Source organism: Panthera tigris, chromosome A3, assembly GCF_018350195.1.
Source record: "Panthera tigris isolate Pti1 chromosome A3, P.tigris_Pti1_mat1.1, whole genome shotgun sequence".
NCBI classification, from domain to species: Eukaryota; Metazoa; Chordata; class Mammalia; order Carnivora; family Felidae; genus Panthera; species Panthera tigris.
The window spans coordinates 78,557,404-78,573,312 of NC_056662.1; the positions used below are offsets into that span (position 1 = coordinate 78,557,404).

General features: G+C 38.0%; 1 protein-coding gene across 4 annotated transcripts in view; it reads left to right on the plus strand.

Moving 5' to 3' along the window:
• Positions 1-744: 744 nt before the first annotated feature.
• SANBR (SANT and BTB domain regulator of CSR) overlaps positions 745-15,909 on the plus strand; it is a 55,274-nt gene continuing 40,109 nt past the window's right edge. Inside the window, exons 1-4 of one of the 4 annotated variants that reach the window (XM_042981452.1) lie at positions 745-858; positions 4,352-4,510; positions 14,300-14,486; positions 15,296-15,389. In XM_042981452.1, coding sequence (XP_042837386.1) covers positions 4,361-4,510; positions 14,300-14,486; positions 15,296-15,389 — 431 coding nt within the window. In that variant the 5' untranslated portion in view covers positions 745-858; positions 4,352-4,360. Of the gene's footprint in view, positions 859-943; positions 1,300-4,351; positions 4,511-13,769; positions 13,818-14,299; positions 14,487-15,295; positions 15,390-15,909 lie in introns of those variants that run through there. The other 3 variants (XM_042981453.1, XM_042981454.1, XM_042981455.1) reach the window with 3 other exon arrangements.

Here is a 15,909-nt window from a genome sequence, read left to right on the forward strand (position 1 = left end):
GAGGGGTTATGGGAGGGGGGATGGGCTAAATGAGTAAGGGGCATTAAGGAATCTGCTCCTGAAATCATTGTTGCACTATATGCTAATTTGGATCGAAATTTAAAAAATAAAATTAAAAAAAGTAATTGACACATAGTAGTATTTACCCTACAAGACTGAAACTTATATATCTTACTTGTTTCCCAGTAATAGTAGTTACCACAGTAACACATGTGGAACCTATCAATGTGAATGAACACTGAATTTCTAACCCAGAGCTATTTACGTTTTTCAAGAGATGCCTCCTGATAATAATGACAACGCTTCACCCAAGATACTTCTTGTGACCTTCTAAATGATACAACTTTACCATTCTACCTAAGCACCTATACCAAAGTGACCTATACCGCCAACTATTTCATCCATGGTTGATCCGAGTTCTTTTATCTCCCTTGTTTCTATTTCCTCTAGAGTCAAGAGTTGGTCACTTAAGATCCGGTCGGGAGGATCTGGTTGCTAAGAAACAAGACGCTGGGGGGTGAAGACGCTGCACTGCGACAAGCCCAGGAGTGAAAGCGAGAGGGGGAAGGGAAAGGCAAAGGCACTGGGCTGCGGCCGCTAGCTGCAGCCGCTTCTCTGGCCACCCGTCCCAGCCCTGCAGGAGCTAGTTGTTCATTGGTTCCGCCGCTGTAGCGCTGGCCTGTGATTGGTTGGACGGCGTGGGGGCCGGCGGTACCCTGCGAGCAGGAGGGGCGATGCGTGTGAGTACCGTGGCCATGCTTGCGGGCCGGGTAGCTGGAGCTTAATGGCGCGAGGACAGTCTGTGCCGGCCGCTGCAGGTGACAAAGGCGTAGTGAGGGCCACCGCGGCCCCGAGCAGGTGAGCGAGACGTCCAGGGGCCTGGGGTGCCGGCGGGGGTGGGGGGTGGGGGGGACGGGAAGTGCGGCAAGGGGCGGTACCGTTGGCAGCCAGCGGCTTCACGCCGCGGCCTCCTCCTCCGCCGGGCCGGGCCGGGGTCGCGTTAGCCCAAGCGCCCCCGAAAGTCCCCACGCCCAGCCTGCAGCCCGCCGGCCTTCCCAGCCCCAGGTCCCTGCCGCCTGTCCCCACCGCACCACCAGCAGAGGGTGCCCCGGTGTCCGTCCGCCGGGCCGCGCCCTGTGTCTGCCAGCATCTTCCCTCAGCCTTGCCCCCCTGCCCGGCGCCTTTGTCAGTCCCCAACCCGCTCCACGCCTGGGGAGTTTCTACCCCTACGGGAAAGGCGGGGACACCACAGGCTGGGGAACTCTGAGGACGCTCCTCGCGGTGAGGTCTGCGCCCAAGGTTTGCACGGCTTTGATCTATTTATCCTGGGTTGCAGATGTGATTTTTTCGTTCACGGTGAAAGCCAACTGCCTCGGTTCTCGTTTGTGGTCAGGAAGCGTGGACACAAGGCTTCTCTCCTGGAGCAGGATGACTCTGTTCTCTCCCGATCTCAGTTACGCCAAAGGCCTTTGACCTACCTACCCTACCGGCCCCTTCGTTTAGCGTCTTTCCTCTACCTAAGGAAAAAGGCTTTGTCTACAAAAGCCTTTTTCTATTTGGAAAAAAAAAAAAATCAGATGCCAGTGGTGGACTTCCATTTGGTCTTAATTAATTAGATTAGTTTTATTAAAACATTTAAATAAACCAAGATTGTGGGAATGGGGTGGGGGGAGTAGGACGCGAAGAGTTCTTAACAAGTGTAGTGCATTAAATAGAATGTTTATTTCTGGTAAATAACACGTTTGACCTTAAGCATTAATTAACATTAAAAAAATAATTTATCGGGGCGCCTGGGTGGCTCAGTCGGTTAGGCGGCCGACTTCGGCTCAGGTCATGATCTTGCGGTCGGTGAGTTCTAGCCCCGCGTCGGGCTCTGTGCTGACAGCTCAGAGCCTGGAGCCTGCTTCATATTCTGTGTCTCCCTCTCTCTGACCCTCCCCTGTTCATGCTCTGTCTCTCCCTGTCTCAAAAATAAATAAACATTAAAAAAAAAAATTAAAAAAAATAATTTATGAATGGAACTAGATTTAGTAGTAGTGTAATTTGAACTTCAAATTTTTTCTTATTGCCACAGTTTTTGATAAGTCTGTACTTTTCTTTCCAGAATGTAGTGCACTATGACAGCTATTCCAAGAGAATTTATGAGAATATCGTGTATATTATAAATGAATATTACATGTGAAATATATACAAAAATTTTTAAGTATTTGATATGGACAGTATTTTTAATTAGCTAACAAGTGCCAGCACTTTGCAGGCCACAATAAATATTTTAGAACTTTTAAATGAATATTTTTGAAAGTGAAGAAAAAAAAAAAGCACCCAAATCCTTGCCCTGAATTGTGGATTAGACTGTTTTCTACTGAGGTCCAAACAAATTATAATGAAATACTCTATGTTCTAACATACATTTCAAATTGTGTGGTATGAAAAGTGACAATGTGCTAGGCATACAAGTGGAGAACAATAAAGCTTTGTAAAATCTATGTTCACCTGGGCTCCAAGAAGTGTTTTACAATTATTAAACTGCAGTTAGCCCTTGAAAATGCAGGGGTTGGAGTGTTGACCACCCTCAAGTCGAAAATACTCATGTTAACTTTCAACTCCCTCACAACTTAAGCACTAATAGCGTACTGTTGACCACAAACCTTACTGATAACATAGTCTATTAACACGTATTTTGTATATATATTATATACTGTATTCTCACAATAAAGAAAACTAAAGAGAAGAAAATGTTATTAAGAAAATCATAAGGTCAGCTGGGACATTTGGGTGGCTCAGTTGGTTAAGTGTCTGACTTCAGCTCAGGTCATGATCTTGCAGTTTGTGAGTTCAGGCCCTGCGTCAGGCTCTGTGCTGACAGCTTGGAGCCTGGAGCCTGCTCTTGATTCTGTGTCTCCCTCTCTCTCTCTGCTCACTCTCTGTCTCTCTCTGTTGCAAAAATAAATAAACATTAAAAAAAAGAAAATCATAAGGAAGAGCAAATACATTTATAGTCCAGTATTGTACTGAAGGAAGTCTGAGTGTAAGTGGATCAGTACACTCAAACCTGTACTGTTCAAGGGCCAGTTGTACTCAATAAATAACAATTATTATGTGTGTTCTTCCTCTGCTCCTCCATGGCTCCCCTGTGCTTTGGTTCTCAGCAAATGATATTAAAATTACCTGTTTGTCTGCTAATATCCCTCACCAGACCATAAATTCCTTGAGGACAGGGACCATGCCATATTTATTTTTGTATCCACAATGCTTGGCACATAGTTGAATCTCACTAAATGTTTATTGAACTACATTTATTTGGGAAGCTTTCTAGAGCCCTTTTTCTTGGTGATTCTATTGCTTGAAGATCTTGGACTCCCTTGGTCACTGGACATGTCATTCAAGGGCTCCTGGATTGAATTAGAGGATGCGATGGGAGGACAGATGGGTGGGGAGCCAGGTGAAGAAGCAAGGGAAGCCTCCACGGGGCAGGAGTGACTGCGTATGTGCGTGTAGGTGCTTTTTATATTTGAGTGGCAGGGTGTGTTTGGATGTGTGTAAGGATTAAGCCTTATCAGGCCAATTGTCATGTTTTTCCTGAAGACAAGGAAGAACACTCCAAAAACTCAAATTTCTAGAAATAATACTAATTACAATTGTTGCTATAATCTTCCCACAATTTATAACTAATAATCACATAGCATAATAACAATGATTATGCTTCTCCTATCATGTCAGATTAACTTGTTTTTAAATTTCATTTGATTACATTAGTAAAATTTAAATATACTCAGTCTTCATTGTTTGTAGGATGGACATTCACTCACAAAAGAATAAAGGAAATATTGCTTAGGACCAGAATGAAATTATAATTTTTTTAGTGAGCTTTATTTTTTTGTTTGTGTGTGTTTGTGTTTTATTTGTTTTTTTTTTACAGTTAAACTCCACCATCTGTGAATTGCCAATCAATGTACAAATAAGGCACACTTATGGATTTTTTTTAAGGAAGATATATTGTATTCAACTTCCCCCCCCCCAGTGTTTTATTATGAAAAATTTTAAACATATAGCAAAGTCAAAAGAATGTTATAGTGAACACCTGTGTACCCACCACTTCTACTACCATTAATATTTTATTATACTTTTTTATCACATAATTTATCCATCTGTCCATCCACCAATCCATAATATTGAAATGCTATAATATTTGAAGAGATTTGAGCCGTATATTCCATGTGTATTTTAGGTCACTTTTATTCTTCCTTTATAGGTAGCATATAATTCTTAGGAATAAATTGTAACTGATTTATAATGTCCTAAAAACACTTGGATTTCATATGTAAATAAATCTATTTGTCTTTATTTCTAGTTCCAAAAGATGAGTCGTGGATATTCAGAGAACAACAATTTCTTGAACAATAACAACCAAATGGTGTTGGACATGATCCTTTATCCATTAATTGGAATCCATCAGACCATCAACTGGGAAACTGTGGCAAGGCTTGTGCCTGGGTTAACACCCAAAGAGGTAAATAACCATCCTCTAGATAGCTCCTGGAAAAATCAGAAAAAGTGACCAATTTAAAGAAACAGCTAGTGGGGCACAGTCAGTTAAGCATCTGACTCTTGGTTTTGGCTCAGGTCATGATCTCACGGTTGGTGAGTTTGAGCCTGGTTTGTGAGTTTGAGCCTGGTTCATGAGTTTAAGCCCCATGTGGGGCTCCACAGCACTGACAGTGCAGAGCTTGCTTCATATCCTCTGTCCCCCTCTCTCTGCCCCTCCCCTGCTCACACATCAGCTTGCTCGCTCACTCTCACTCTCTCTCAAAAATAAATAAACTCAGGGTGCCTGGGTGGCTCAGTTGGTTAAGTGTCTGACTTCAGCTTGGGTCATGATCTCACAGTTCGTTAGTTCGAGCTCCACGTCAGGCTCTGTGCAGACAGCTCGGAGCCTGGAGCCTGCTTCTGATTCTGTGTTTTCCTCTCTCTGCTCCTCCCCCACTCATGCACGAGCTCTGTCTCTCAAAATAAATAAACATTAAAGCCTTTAAATAAATAAATACATACATAAATAAATACATAAACTTAAAAAAAGAAGAAACGCTACTCCTGAAATCATTGTTGTACTATATGCTAACTTGGATGTAAATTAAAAAAACAAACAAAAATTTAAAAAAAGAAAGAAATGGCTACTAAGAGAAAAACATTTGAATTTTACATATACATATGTGTGAATACTGAATGTGCATATGATATGATTTGACTAGATACAAACTGCATAAATTATTATTTATGTACATTACCCAAACACCTGGTACATTAACCCACCTGGTATGTTTAAATTCAACCAATTGTTTATGTAACAACTGAAAGTTCACTAATACATAAATTTAAGTAACAAAACTGTTACTGGAAAATTATGGGTAGATAAAATTTTTGTAAATCAAGTCATATGTTATTAAATCCCTAATGCTATGCTTCTCAAATTTGAGTGATGGACAGATCTTTTTAAAGGAAAACCTTGAGAACTCCCAATGTTGACTTAAATTATTTTTTTAATGTTTATTTTCTTTATTCTGAGAGAGCATGAGCAGGGGAGGGGCAGAGAGAAAAGGAGAGAGAGAATCCCAAGCAGGCTCCACACCATCAGCACAGAGCCTGACATGGAGCTTAATCTCACAAACAGTAACATCAGGATGTGAATCAAAATCAAGAGTCGGATGCTTAACAGACTGAGCCACCCAGGTGCCCCTTAAATTATTTTTATTATAATGTAAATAAAATGTCCACTAATAATACTAGTTGTAAACACACCTATACACCCATAAACCAAATTTGCATATTATAGACACAAGTGAGAACTAAAAACAACACAATTCAAACTAAAATGGTTAGCTAGGGGTGCCTTGGTAGCCCAGCTGGTTGAGCATCCAGCTTGATTTTGGCTCAGGTCGTGATTCCAGGGTTGTGGATCCAACCCCTCATCAGGCTCCACCCTGAGCATGGAGCGTGCTTGGTATTTTCTCTCTCTCCCTCTGCCCCTCTCCCCTGCTCATGCTCTTTGTCTCTAAAAATAAAAAAAATAGGGTCCCCTGGGTGGCTCAGTTGGTAGACTCCCGACTTCAGCTCAGGTCATGATCTCACAGTATGTGGGTTCAAGCCCTGTATCCAGCGCTGAGCCTTCTTGGGATTCTCTCCCTCTGCCCCTTCCCCTCTCACGCTTGTGTTCTCTCTCTCTCTCTCTCTCAAAATAAGTAAAGAAACCTTTAAAAAAATTAAAAAAATAAAAATAATAATGGTTACCTAATGTGGTAAAGTAATAGTGTTTTGCTGAAATTGAATTGCTGATTACAAGGCAAATATTGTGTGATCTGTCATGGCACAAAATATTTTGCATTTAGCTTATATTGCCTTGTACCTTTCAAAGACTTCATCCTTCCTCCACTTTTCTCTCTTTAATCTCCTATGAAGACTTACATTGCACCATGACATTACTAGCCTTCCCCTGACACCACTGCCTCCCTCCTCTATCAAGTCCCTTCGCTCTCTTATCCTTTTAAAAATTAACCTTAGATGGGGTGCCTGGGTGGCTCAGTTGGTTAAGCATCTGACTTGATGATTCTCATGGTTCGTGAGTTCAAGCCCCACATCGGGCTCTGCACTGATACTGCAGAGCCTGCCAGGGATTCTCTCTCTCTCCCTCTCCTGCTGCCCCTCCCCCACTCACACTCTCTCTGTCTCTCTCAAAATAAATAAATAAACTTAAAAAAAATTTACCTTAGACAATTGAAGTATTTCTTAGTACAACTTAATTACAAACAGAAAAGCAAATAGGCACTGAAATACTCTGTTATCCTGATGATTTAGATGATTTTATTTTATGCTTAGAATCAAAACTTAAAATCTAAACATTCTTATAGAGAACTCTTTGATTTCTAGTAATTTATCCATGAACCCTAGTTTGAGAAACATTGACCTCAGAATTTCTGCTGTTAATAGGAATCCTAAAGTAGGTGAATCATCTCAGAGTTCTCTAAAAGTAGAAATGACATTAGTGATTTTCCCCAATAAATTTTAAGCGTATTTACCATTGCCCTGCTCCGTCATATACACTCAATAAATACTTGTGGATGGACTTCTGTTAATTTTTCTATTTTTCTTCCCTCTTCTCCTTTTTTTCTTTTTGGATTCAGAGTAGCAAACAGTCCCTCCTGATAATGTGATTGTGTACGTTCAGAACGTATGTTAGGAAGAATCAGGAAAATATTGAGATAGGATTATTCCTATAAAGGGCACATGGGCAATGGTTTCACTCTTATGTGGATCCTGAGAAACTTAACAGTAACCCATGGGGGAGGGGAAGGAAGAAAAAAAAAAAAGAGGTTAGAGTGGGAGAGAGCCAAAGCATAAGAGACTGTTAAAAACTGAGAACAAACTGAGGGTTGATGGGGGGTGGGAGGGAGGGGAGGGTGGGTGATGGGTATTGAGGAGGGTACCTTTTGGGATGAGTACTGGGTGTTGTATGGAAACCAATTTGACAATAAACTTCATGTATTGGAAAAAAAAGGGCACATGGGCATAATGTTTCACATGTAGTGGATGCTTAAATACTTTTAAATCAATAATAAACGTGTTTTTGCTATTAAAAAATAAATAAATAATAATAAATAAATAAATAAATAAATACTTGTGGAATCAGTGAATGAACCAAGTTCCACCATCTTCTTTTGCAGCTGAGAAAACCAGTACCCACAAGAAATTACTTGCCCTCAGTTATGTTATAGGTCTTTGTGAAATGATGAGGGAGTTTATTTATTTTTTACGTTTATTTATTCTAAGAGAGATTGAGAGAGAGAATCAGTGGGGGAAGGGCAGAGGGAGAGGGGGACAGAGGATCTGAAGTGGGTTCTGTGCTGACAACAGAGAGCCTGATGCAGGGCTTGAACTCATGCACTGTGAGATCATGACCTGACCTGAAGTCAGACACTCAATCAACTGAGCCACCAGGTGCCCAGGAATTTATTTTTTAGTGTATAGTATCATTCCCTAATTTATACTTTTCAAACCTTCTGGTTCAGTTTTGAAACATGTTAACTTTTAAAATGGGACAAACCTGTGAAGTCAACTACTGTTCTAACTTTTTATTGTGAATATCTTCAAACGTATAGAAAAGTTGAAAGAATAGTACTACACCACTCTATTCTAATATATATGCCCTAATTGCTTGATCCCTTTATGTAATTTTTTTCTGTGGTATTTAATAGTAAGCTTCAGGCACTGTGACACTTTACCCCATAGACTACAGTGTACATCTCCTTAAAAATAGACATGGGACACCTGGGTGGCTCAATCTGTTCAGCATCCGACTTTTGATTTCCGCTCGGATCATGTCTCATGGTTCATTGCATCCAGCCCCACGTCGGGCTCTGCACTAGCAGCATGGAGCTTATTTGGAATTCTCTGTCCCTCTCTCTCTGCCCCTCCTACGCTTATGCTCTCTGCCTCTGAAAGAAACATTAAAAAAAAATGACATTATTTTATAACCATGGTACCATGGTCAAACCCAAGAAAATTAACAATAACTCTGTGATATCATCTAATATTCACTGTGTATTCAAATTCACTGAATTGTTGAATTATTTTAACTAAAATACAACTAAACGTGAATCAGATTATTTTTAAGTAGTGTTAATTTTTTTAATATTTGCTTATTTTTGAGAGAGAGAAAGAGAGAGGGCAAGGAAGGGGTAGAGAGATAGGGAAACTGAATCCAAAGCAGGCTCCCCGCTGCCAGCACAGAGCCCCATGCAGGGTTTAAACCACAAACCATGAGATAATGACCTGAGCTGAAATCCAGAGTCAGACACTCAACTGACTGAGCCACCCAGGCACACCTAAGTAGTGTTAATGTGTTTTTAAATTTTTGTTTAATGTTTATTTATTTTTGAGAGATAGAGAGAGCGTGCGGGCAGGGGAGGGGCAGAGAGAGAGGGAGACACAGAGTCAGAAGCAGGCTCTAGGCTCTGAGCTCTCAGCACAGAGCCCGACATGAGGCTCGAACTCACGAGCTGTGAGATCATAACCTGAGCCGAAGTCAGCCACTTAACCAACTGAGCCACCCAGGTGCCCCAGTAGTGTTAATTTTTTAATAACTTTTATTACTAAACAAAACATGTCCTTAAAGAACACACACAGGCACAAAGGAAATAAGTGAAAAATCAGAATGATAAATCTGGCCCTATCTAAAGTAAGTTGTTAACACCTTGGTTATATATCCTTCCAGATACTTTTCTATATACAGAAAAATTCTTCAGGTGGATATACAACAAATGTATTGTTTGGCTGCTTGCTTTTTCATTCAGCATATCGTAATCATCTTTATATATCAGTTAATAGACTTCTGCAGCATTTGAGCTATGAGCTATAATAATTTATTAAACCAGTCCCTTTTGTCCCTTTAGTCCCTAGGCTATCTAACATAGTTAGAAATATGTTATTCTTTTCTTAAGGCTTTTGTTACATATTGCCCACTAGAAGGGCCATCCGTGTTATATTCCAATCAACATAGCTGAATACTTGATCCCTGCACTTTCTATATCACATATTATTTATGTGTATATGTCTTTTCAAAATTCCCATTTAAAAAAAAATTTTTTTAGATGTTTATTTTTGAGACAGAGCGAGAGACAGAGTGCAAGCGGTGTAGGGGCAGACAGAGAGAGACACAGAATCTGAAGCAGGCTCCAGGCTCAGAGCTGTCAGCACAGAGCCCAACGCCGGGCTTGAACTCACGAAACGTGAGATCATGACCTAAGCCGAAGTTGGATGCTTAACCAACTGAGCCACTCAGGTGCCCCTCAAAATTCTCATTTTTAAAAAATGTTTGTTTGTTTGTTTGTTTGTTTATTTATTTATTTATTTATTTATTTATTTTAACGTTTATTTATTTTTGAGACAGAGAGAGACAGAGCATGAACAGGGGAGGGGCAGAGAGAGAGGGAGACACAGAATCTGAAACAGGCTCCAGGCTCTGAGCTGTCAGCACAGAGCCCGACGCGGGGCTCGAACTCACGGACCGTGAGATCATGACCTGAGCTGAAGTTGGATGCTTAAGTGACTGAGCCACCCAGGCACCCCTGTTTATTTATTTTTGAGAGAGAGAGAGCACAAGTGAGGGAAGGGCAAAGAAAGAGACGTAGACACAGAATCTGAAGCAGGCTCTAGGCTCTGAGCTGTCAGCACAGAGCCGGACACAGGGCTTGAACCCACGAACCGTGAGATCATGACCTGAGCTGAAGTTGGATGCTTAAGTGACTGAGCCACCCAGGCACCCCCAAAATTGTCATTTATATAATATATATATATATATATATATATATATATAATTTTTTTTTTAAGTTTATTTATTTTGAGAGAGAGCACATTCACATGCAAGTGGGGGAGGGGCAGAGAGAGGGAGAATGAGAATCCCAAGCAGGCTCCGTGCTGTCAGTTCAGAGCCCAAGATGAGGCTCAGACCCACAAACCACGAGATTGTGACCTGAGCAGAAATCAAGATTTGGACACCCAACTGACTGAACCACCCAGGTGCTCCATCAATTATATATATTTTTAATAAATGTTAACTTGTTTCAGTTTTAATTTACTTTAAATCCTAAAGAGGTTGAACATTTTATATTTAATTCTATGTCCTTTTTCTATTTGTGAATTTGTTTTGTTAGTAGTTTTAAATAATGATTTTCTATGTATTAAATATATTAACCCTTGATCTAGTTATTTTTTTTGTTTGTTACCAGCCTATTAGGTTATTAATGGTAGTCTCATATACAAATGTTTACAAGTTTAAAATGTTTAATGTAAAATCTGTGTATCTTTTACTTTAATATCTGCCTTTTTTGTCCTGTTTAGAAAATCCTTCTTGGGGGCATCTGGGTGGATTAGTCAGTTAAGCATCCTGCTGTTGGTTTCAGCTCAAGTCATGATCTCATGGTTCGTGGGGTTGTTGCCCCCTGTTGGGCTCTGGCACTGACAGCATGGAGCCTGCTTGGGATTCTTTCTCTCTCTCTCTCTTTCTTTCTTTCTCTCCCCAGCTCACGGACATACACTTTCTCTGTCTCTTAAAATAAATAAAAGAGGAAAAAAAAAAAGAAAATCCTCACATGAAGCCGTATAATAAATACGTAGTCACCTACATTTTCCTGACTACTTTTATTTTCTACTTTTAAATCTTGACTCCACATGGAGTTTATTTTAGTTTTAATGTTTTTTTTCTAATGAATAGTTAATTGTCTCCACATTTATTGAATATTTCATTCTTTATTACTGATTTGAAATTCCACCTTCAAATCTCTGGATTTACTATTCTAATCTGTTGATCTCTATCTAATCCTACTAACAGTTCTATGTTCATTTATTTTCAATATTTTTTAAATATCTGGTGGACAAAAAAATATTTTTTACCTTTCCTTAATATTCTGTTATTTAATTTCCTGGGTTATCGTGTTTTTTTTTCCATTTTGACAATGATCGTGTTGGTATTTTGAAAGTGGAGAAAGGATGAATTAAGAGTTTTTATGTATCGGGCGCCTGGGTGGCTCAGTCGTTAAGCATCTGACTTCAGCTCAAGTCATGATCTCACAGTTCGTGAGTTTGAATCCCCCCTTCAGGTGAGCTCATGCCCCACTTGGGTGAGCATGAGCCCCCCTTTGCTACTGGTGAGCTTGAGTCCCACTTCGGGTGAACACAAGCCCCACCTTGGGTAGAACATGAGCTGGTGAGCCCTGCTTCTCTCTCTCTCTCTCTCTCTCTCTCTCTCTCTCTCTCTCTCTCTCTGCCCCTCACTCACTTGCACACTCTCTCTCAAAAAAAAAGAAAAAAAGGAGTTTTTATGTTTTTAAAGATGAAATAATGTGTCTAATTTTTCCAAAGTGCACCATTTTACATTCCCACCAGTAATGTCAGTTCCAATTTCTTCATATCCTTGCCAACACTTTTATCTGTCTTTTTGAATACAGCCCCTTATGGGTATGAAGTAATAATTCATTACGATTTTTTTCTTTTTTCTTTTATTATGATTTTCATTTTCATTTTCCTGATGGCTAATGATGGTCAGTATCCTGTCATGTGCTTATGGGCCATTTATAGATCTTCTCTAGAGGAATGTCTATTTAGATCCTTTGCCCATTTTTTAAATTAGGTTATTTATCTTTTTATTATTGAGTAGTAAGAGTTCTTAATATATTCTAGATGCAAGTCCGTTGTCAAATAATATGATTTGCAAATATTTTCTGCTATTGTATATGTTGCCTTTTCATTTTCTTGATGGTGTCCTTTGAAACACAATTTAAATTTTGAGGAGGTCTGGTTTTTCTGCTTTTTCTTTGTTGCTTGTGCTTTTAGTGTCATAGCTAAGAAACTATCACTTAGTCCAAGGTTATTTTCTCATAAGAGTTTTATAGTGTTAGCGCTTACATTTAGTCTTTGCACAATATGTCTTTGATCTATTTTGAGCTAATTTTTGTGTGTGGTATAGGTAAGAGGTCCAGTCTCATTCTTTTGTATATAGATATCATGTAATTTTTGCTTAAGCACAAAGAATATTTAACAATATAATTTAAATTATTTATGGTTTACTTCTTTGTTTAAGCAATCATGTGTTCATTTCAGATATTCAGAATTCATAATATTCTTACTAAGTATTAGAAATTGCTGTAAACTTTATTAAATAAGATAAATCTACATTATAGCTGTGAACTTTACCTAAAGGATATCCAAAAAACCTGTGTGGGTTTTTTTTTTTTAAGATTTTATTTTCAAGTAATCTCTACACCCAACGTGGGGCTTGAACTCACAACCCCGAGATCAAGAGTTGCATCCTCCTCTGACTGAGCCAGCCAGGTGCCCCAGGAACTTGTGTTTTATTTAAAAGCCTACCTATCACTTTCTCCGTGTTACAAAAACTAAATTCATTTTGTAGGAGAAATGAATTCAGTAAAACCATTTATCTTTTTTATCCTATACATGTATATGAATCTGTACATTTTTCTAATGATGTTATAACATTTGTTTTCCTTTATTTGTCCAGACGTTCATCACAACTTTTTTCAGTCTTCATATAAAAAAATATTTGGTTTTTCATATATCATATTAATTATTTTTTTAAGACTTTGTTTAAAGACATAGCATATTGACTGCATATGTCCATCTATGCATACATATTTTTTAAGTGTGTTTTTTAAAAAAAAATTTTACTTTTCAAAAGACTAAGCCTTGAACAGGCATTTCATGTAATAGTAACCGTATAATCAATCTTTACTGAAAATAGTGCTTAATATCTAGTGGGTATTTGATAATATTTGTATAATAAATGAGTGATGCCATGCCCAATGCTTTATTCATTTAATATATAGACATATACATTGTATATATTTTTCTCCTTTTGCACCTCCCAGATTACTTGGCCTGCTATGGAATTTGCCATCCGTGTTGATGTTGGTGCAGATTTAAAAATGGATGCTATGGCAGTGTTGTTTGACCAAGATCCGCATTAAGGAAGGCATTTTATGCTGTGACCTAAGACACACATAGAAATGACATTTCCACGAAGGAGTACTTAGCCTAGTATGCTTAATGCACTTCCGATATTTTCTAATCTATTAAATTTTACTTCTTTTTTTTTTTTTTTTCCTCTTCAATTGCTGATCTGGACCTTCTAAGTTGATTTCTTGAGTAACTGATGGGTTAAGGGGAAAACACTGTTCTAGAACAAACTATGCCCAAATATGTGACCATGATGTATTACTACTGTATTTTGTGCAAGGTGAACCTCAGTGTTGGTAAGAACAAAGTCTTCATTATTTTAATAAAGAAAATCTAGTGTCACGAATTAGATTCTTTTTGGTTTGCTTTCCATTGAAGGTTAAAATTTGGTCTGATTCCTGACGGGAACTCAGTTAATGTAAAAATAATAACCAAGTTTTTAACTAAATTATTAAAATTGTCAACTGATAATAAAAACAGACCACAGGGAAATATGGTTTATAAAGACATTCTTCATTTTCCTATAACAGCATAAACATATTATGCCATTGGGTTAAAGTGTATTAAAAAAAAGTTCTACCCTGAATTCTTAAAAAAAAAAAAAAGTCAGAAGCTTTTGTGTATTGAAATGTGTGCTAATTTTCTAGGTATTACCCAGCAGATTAGTATTCACTCGTAAAAAATGATTATAGAAAAGTATTGTCAAATAGAAGGCAAGAAAATAATCTTATTTTTTAGTTACAAAAGACCTACATTTCCTTCCTTGATGTCGTTACAGTGTGCAAAAAGGTTTGATGAACTGAGGAGCAGTGGCAGCTCACCTGTTGACAACCAATATAATCCCCTAATGGCTGCTGGAGAGAGTCCTGTGGAAACCTTAGCCACATATATCAAATCATCACTTCTTGACATGCAGGGAGTATTTCAGGAAACTCCAGTTGGTCAAGATGCAGTTTCCAAAACAGGTACGGTTTGAAAACAAAATTTAGTGTTTGTCCTTATGATAATTTTGCAACATATGCATTTCAATCAACTTTATTTACTTAGAGGCTAATATAAACATTACTGGAAAACCTATTAGTATTTGTATCTTCCTGAATTTTAGAAAATTATCTTTGCTATATTTGAAAAATGTTTTAGTATTACCATACAGGTCAAACGCTATTACCAAAAAAAAGCTATTTACTATATCAAAATTTACTACTCCAGTCTGTTGGCCTAGTTATGTCATAATTTCAGCGATTTGCTGACCTATACTTTCTACTTAAATTTTTTTACTGAGAAAATGTTGCTTGTTCCTCATGTTATCTTTTTTTACAGCTACCTTTTATTGTAGTCAACAGTAGCTTCGAATACCACTGTGGCAGTGTAGAAAAGATCTTTTCTGCAATTATGTTGGAAATATTTACTGATTTTAGAAATTCTGAGTGTAGTAAATAATTTAACCTCAGCAACAGCAAAGTACTGATATAAAAACTTGCTTCAGGAAGACAGAACTATATTGTTGGCTTTTGAACATTTGATCCCTGCCCATTCACACCATATCATTTTTTAAATCTTCAGTGTAACGTCAGCAATGTGTGATCCTATTTTTGTACTGTTTTTTCCATATACCTTTAGAAATATTAAGGGAAATGCCACCTAACAAAGTGCCATCTTTAGCCTTGGAAACCATGCATTTACAGTATAACCATTCAGTAAGTAAAAACCCTTTCTCAGCTAGAAACGCTAACCTCCCCCTTTGTTTTTGTATGTGTTTGTTTCTGTATTTAAGGAAGACATAGTATAGCTTCCACAAGGAATTGTTCTTCAGAAAGTGAAAATTGTACTACTCGTAATGGTGGAGAAAAGACTGAAGAATCTGAAGGGTAGGAGGCTGGTTCTTTGCTAGATAAGATTTAATATGAATATCAACTTTAAATTATAAAATATATGATTGGTGATTGTATACATCAGTTACCATAATTTAGGAATTTCACATTACACAATTGTTGAAACTTTTGGAATCAGAACAGTTCATGTGTTGAACTATAACAATTGCTTGATAGCTAAACATATGGCTTATTCCTGTTATAATTAAATTGGACTACAGTTTTCCACATAAAAAATTCATTTTCATATTTGTAAATATTAAGAATAGCCTCTACTAATACAAAACTTTGAAAAGCAAATTTTAAAACCCAAAGAAAAATCTCTGCCATTAATTCTCCAATCTAGATGTGTATTTTAGAACCATTGGAATATAATTCTGATTATGGAAACATTAAAAATTAGAATATACCTTTCAGTATATTGCAAGTTTTGATTGTTTTGTATATTTTACATAAAATAAATTAACATATTTTAAGTATTCACCTTGATGAGTTTTGGCAAATGGATACACCATGT